Source organism: Musa acuminata, chromosome BXJ3-4, assembly GCF_036884655.1.
Source record: "Musa acuminata AAA Group cultivar baxijiao chromosome BXJ3-4, Cavendish_Baxijiao_AAA, whole genome shotgun sequence".
NCBI classification, from domain to species: Eukaryota; Viridiplantae; Streptophyta; class Magnoliopsida; order Zingiberales; family Musaceae; genus Musa; species Musa acuminata.
Window position 1 is genome coordinate 12,517,027 of NC_088352.1, and position 3,351 is coordinate 12,520,377.

Sequence of the window (3,351 nt, forward strand, 5' to 3'; positions counted from 1 at the left end):
TGTTATTTGTCTCATGAATACTTATTTGTGAGGGGGTGGCAGTATTACATCAAATCGTGGTAGGAGCCTCCATATTTATATGTTGAGCATTAATTTGGTCACCGGAAATGTTTCGGCTTTTCATGGAATTCTTGTTAGTTTTTGACTCGGCAGGAAAACCTAAAACCATATGAGAAAATTGTATTTACAGATTATTATTATTATTTTTCTTTCTTTCTAACAAAGAACTTGATGTTTTTTTTTTTTCTTTCTGTGAATCGAATGTCTGTGCCTTTTGGAACACAATTAAAAGCTTACACACAGTCTGAACTCCAGACAGAATAATTGGAGCGACCATAGCGGCACGGCAGTGAGATAGATGTAACATCGCGCACCGCTTTGTTCCACCAAAGGATAACATTTGCCTCTTTGATACATCATTGGGTGGTATTAAGATGGTTCGAGGCGAAGGAGGACCGACGAAGCGTCCTTCACCTCCACCCCCTACCCATTCGATCCACCATGGCAGGACCTCAATAAGACCCCTCTCGCTTACGACGAATCCGCACAGCTCATTGCATTCATTTGGAGGCCACACCAAAGTCAACAAACAACCATAAGGTGGGCAGCGGAGCGTGGCAGAAAACAGTCTCACCCACCATCGTACCACATATTTGCGGGTGCAACATCAAAATGCCCATAATAATAAATACCATGACCCTAATCCTTGTCGATCGAGCCATCTGAGGGTGGTAATATTCTACATGTGAGAAAACAGACAAAATCCCTAAAACATCATCTCGAGATCCGTCGTCCAAGGAATGCATGTAATCTCATCGCTCCATGGGTTGCGCGTTCTGCACTGCCAATCGCTCCGACACATCAGCTAAAGATTTGAGGTTGCATTTGATCAATGCCTCCACGAAGTAGCAGGTCTCATCCTTGGTGTTGCCGTCGGGCACATCGACCACAAAGGATTCGATGACCAGCGTCCCTGGCCTCCCGTCCATGACCTCAGGATGCGCGGTTATGATGGAGGAGTAGTTCTGCAACCCAAGCAAAGATTGGAGTTGGAAGCCTGTGATGGTGAGTTGAGTCCACACTGCATCCAAAGGGTGGTGTGCAAGTTACAAGTCGTCATCGCATAGGAGTTCAAATGAATCCTGGCTGGCAACTCATCGACGTGCGTGGATGGAGCGGAGTCGTCCCCAAAGCTTCGGAAGCAACAATACTAATCCAAGCCAAGCCAAGCCAAGCCAAGCCAACACAAACAACTGTGGAGAAGGAAGATTACCAACCCTTAGTCTGTGATCACCGCCGACGATCTTGACGCTGAGGACGTGCTCTTGGTCGTCGAGGACTTCCAATCTCTCCGTGCTGGTTGTGGCCGGCAGCCCCGATTTGACGTTAACTTCTCGAACGCTGCCGATCGCCAGATCGCCCTGCACCACGCATCTGCTGATGAAGGGCTTGTACTTGTGTGGCTGGTCGAATCGCCTCACCAATGACCAAACCTGTCATCACAACAAGAGAGCCCGCGCTCAGACTGCTTCCGTTTGATCCAGGTTTTCCTCTCTACAGCACCACTATCGACATGCTCCACCGACGAGCAAAAAAAGACGACAACTTGGACGCCCAAATCGAGGAGAAATGGGGGAAAGACATGTGCTTCAGAACAGGGAAGTCGATTTCTCGAAAAGAAGCTTCTTTTTCTTCCCCTGCTCCGACTGCTTCTTCTGATTCCTCGAGCATGCAGGGTCCAAGTAAGCAGGGAATCGATCGACCAATCCATTTCTATAGAAAATATTGCATATATCTCAAACCGGAAAAAGAAATCAAATCGCCAGAGCTCGGTTCCGCAAGATCAAGATCGAGAGATGGAGAGACGAAAGGGCGAAAGAAAGAAAGAAAGATAAACAGGGGAAGGAGACGATACGAGATGGACAGGGGCCTTGATGTACTTGACGAGAGTGGAGCTGCACTGGTCGTCCCTGGCCTCCTGCCTGTGGTGCCTCCTCACGTACTCCTCCTCCATCGGCCAGCATCCGCCGCTCATCTGGTCGCACCACCACCAGTCGACTTCCTCTCTCTCTCTCTCTCTCTCTCTCTCCAACCATTAACCGTCCCGCGTACGCTTCGCGAACCTGCCTCTATCTCTCGGAGAAGAGGAAGCAGCCTCTTCGCCGAAGCTTATCTACTACATTAGTCCTCTTCTGCAATTCCCGATCGCTATAAGCTTGTTGGGTTACACAGGTCTTGTCTGCGCCACCACCCCACCCCACCCCACCCCGTCCTTGGAAGGCAAAAAGCGGAAGCCGGAAGGGTTCGATTCTTAACTGTCCGACACGTCTCGTGTTTCTACTGGTTCTCGCGGGCCCATTCCTTTTATAAAATGTCGCGATTCCTACCCGAAGAGGTACCTGCTCTCCTAACCATGGAACTCACCGGTGGGTCCCAGATTCGTTAGTGGCCGGATACGTACGACAACGTCGTGGCTCATTCTTCTTGTAAATGGACCAGCGAAAGCTGATGCGTGTTCGCTGCAAGTTGCGAATCGCTCCGCTCCGTAAGCCGAAGACGACGGGTGGGGCCCGATATACATAAAAGATTGGACCACGGGATTGGAAGCCCCGTTCTGTTGATCCCTACGGATCAAGTGAATCACTGTGCTTTATGATCGGCCATAAAGCCCTGACTCACGCTCCAGAGATCTCGCAAGCCTCCACGCACGCACATCTCCACCCATCACACGAAAGTGAAGAAGAAGGATGTGACGAAGGCGTTCCACCATTACGTGGCCGCATCTCTGCGGAAGTAGGGACCCGGGGACTTGCCAGGGTCCGCAAACCCACTCACTTCGTCCCGTGGACCCCTTCTAAAGCACGTGTCGTCACTATCCTTTATATGATGATCGCAGAACTTTTCCGGCTTCGGTTGTGGGATAAACTTATCTCCCAACACGTCACCCGGGAACACCGTAACCCCGATGTTCGTTGACCATCTGTAATTTAGGAAAAAAAATAGAATATTACAATACAAGTAAAAAGAATCCTCTTTTTGACTCAAGAAAACTGATATAGTATTAAAAATAGAAGAATTGATAAGAACATTTATAAGATATCAAATGCACACAGATTCTCTATATTTTTCTATCTCTATATATCTTACTACATGAACTACGGTCATATTTATAAGACCTAATGACAACCACCCTATAACTACTAGATCATGAATTAGTTATTGAAATCACCTTATAACTACTAGATCATGATTGAGGTGGTTATTTAAATCATCCTGTAACGACTAAATCATGATAACTATCTAGATAGATAACTATGAATCAAATCTCAACGCTCCCCCTTGATTCATAGT

At 47.7% G+C, this 3,351-nt stretch overlaps 1 protein-coding gene across 2 annotated transcripts; it reads right to left on the reverse strand.

Annotated features, from left to right (window-relative positions):
* Positions 1-652: 652 nt before the first annotated feature.
* On the reverse strand, positions 653-2,258 carry LOC135634625 (abscisic acid receptor PYL8-like). 2 transcript variants are annotated; one of them, XM_065145069.1, is made up of 3 exons: positions 1,941-2,258; positions 1,278-1,493; positions 653-1,025 (listed from the first exon to the last, which is right to left on the reverse strand). In XM_065145069.1, the coding sequence occupies exons 1-3, from the start codon at positions 2,094-2,096 to the stop codon at positions 813-815; spliced, it is 585 nt and encodes a 194-aa protein (XP_065001141.1). In that variant the 5' UTR covers positions 2,097-2,258; the 3' UTR covers positions 653-812. The 2 variants fall into 2 exon arrangements, with proteins under 2 accessions (XP_065001141.1, XP_065001142.1); XM_065145070.1 differs by having other exon boundaries at positions 1,916-2,258.
* Between the last annotated feature and the right edge of the window lie 1,093 nt (positions 2,259-3,351).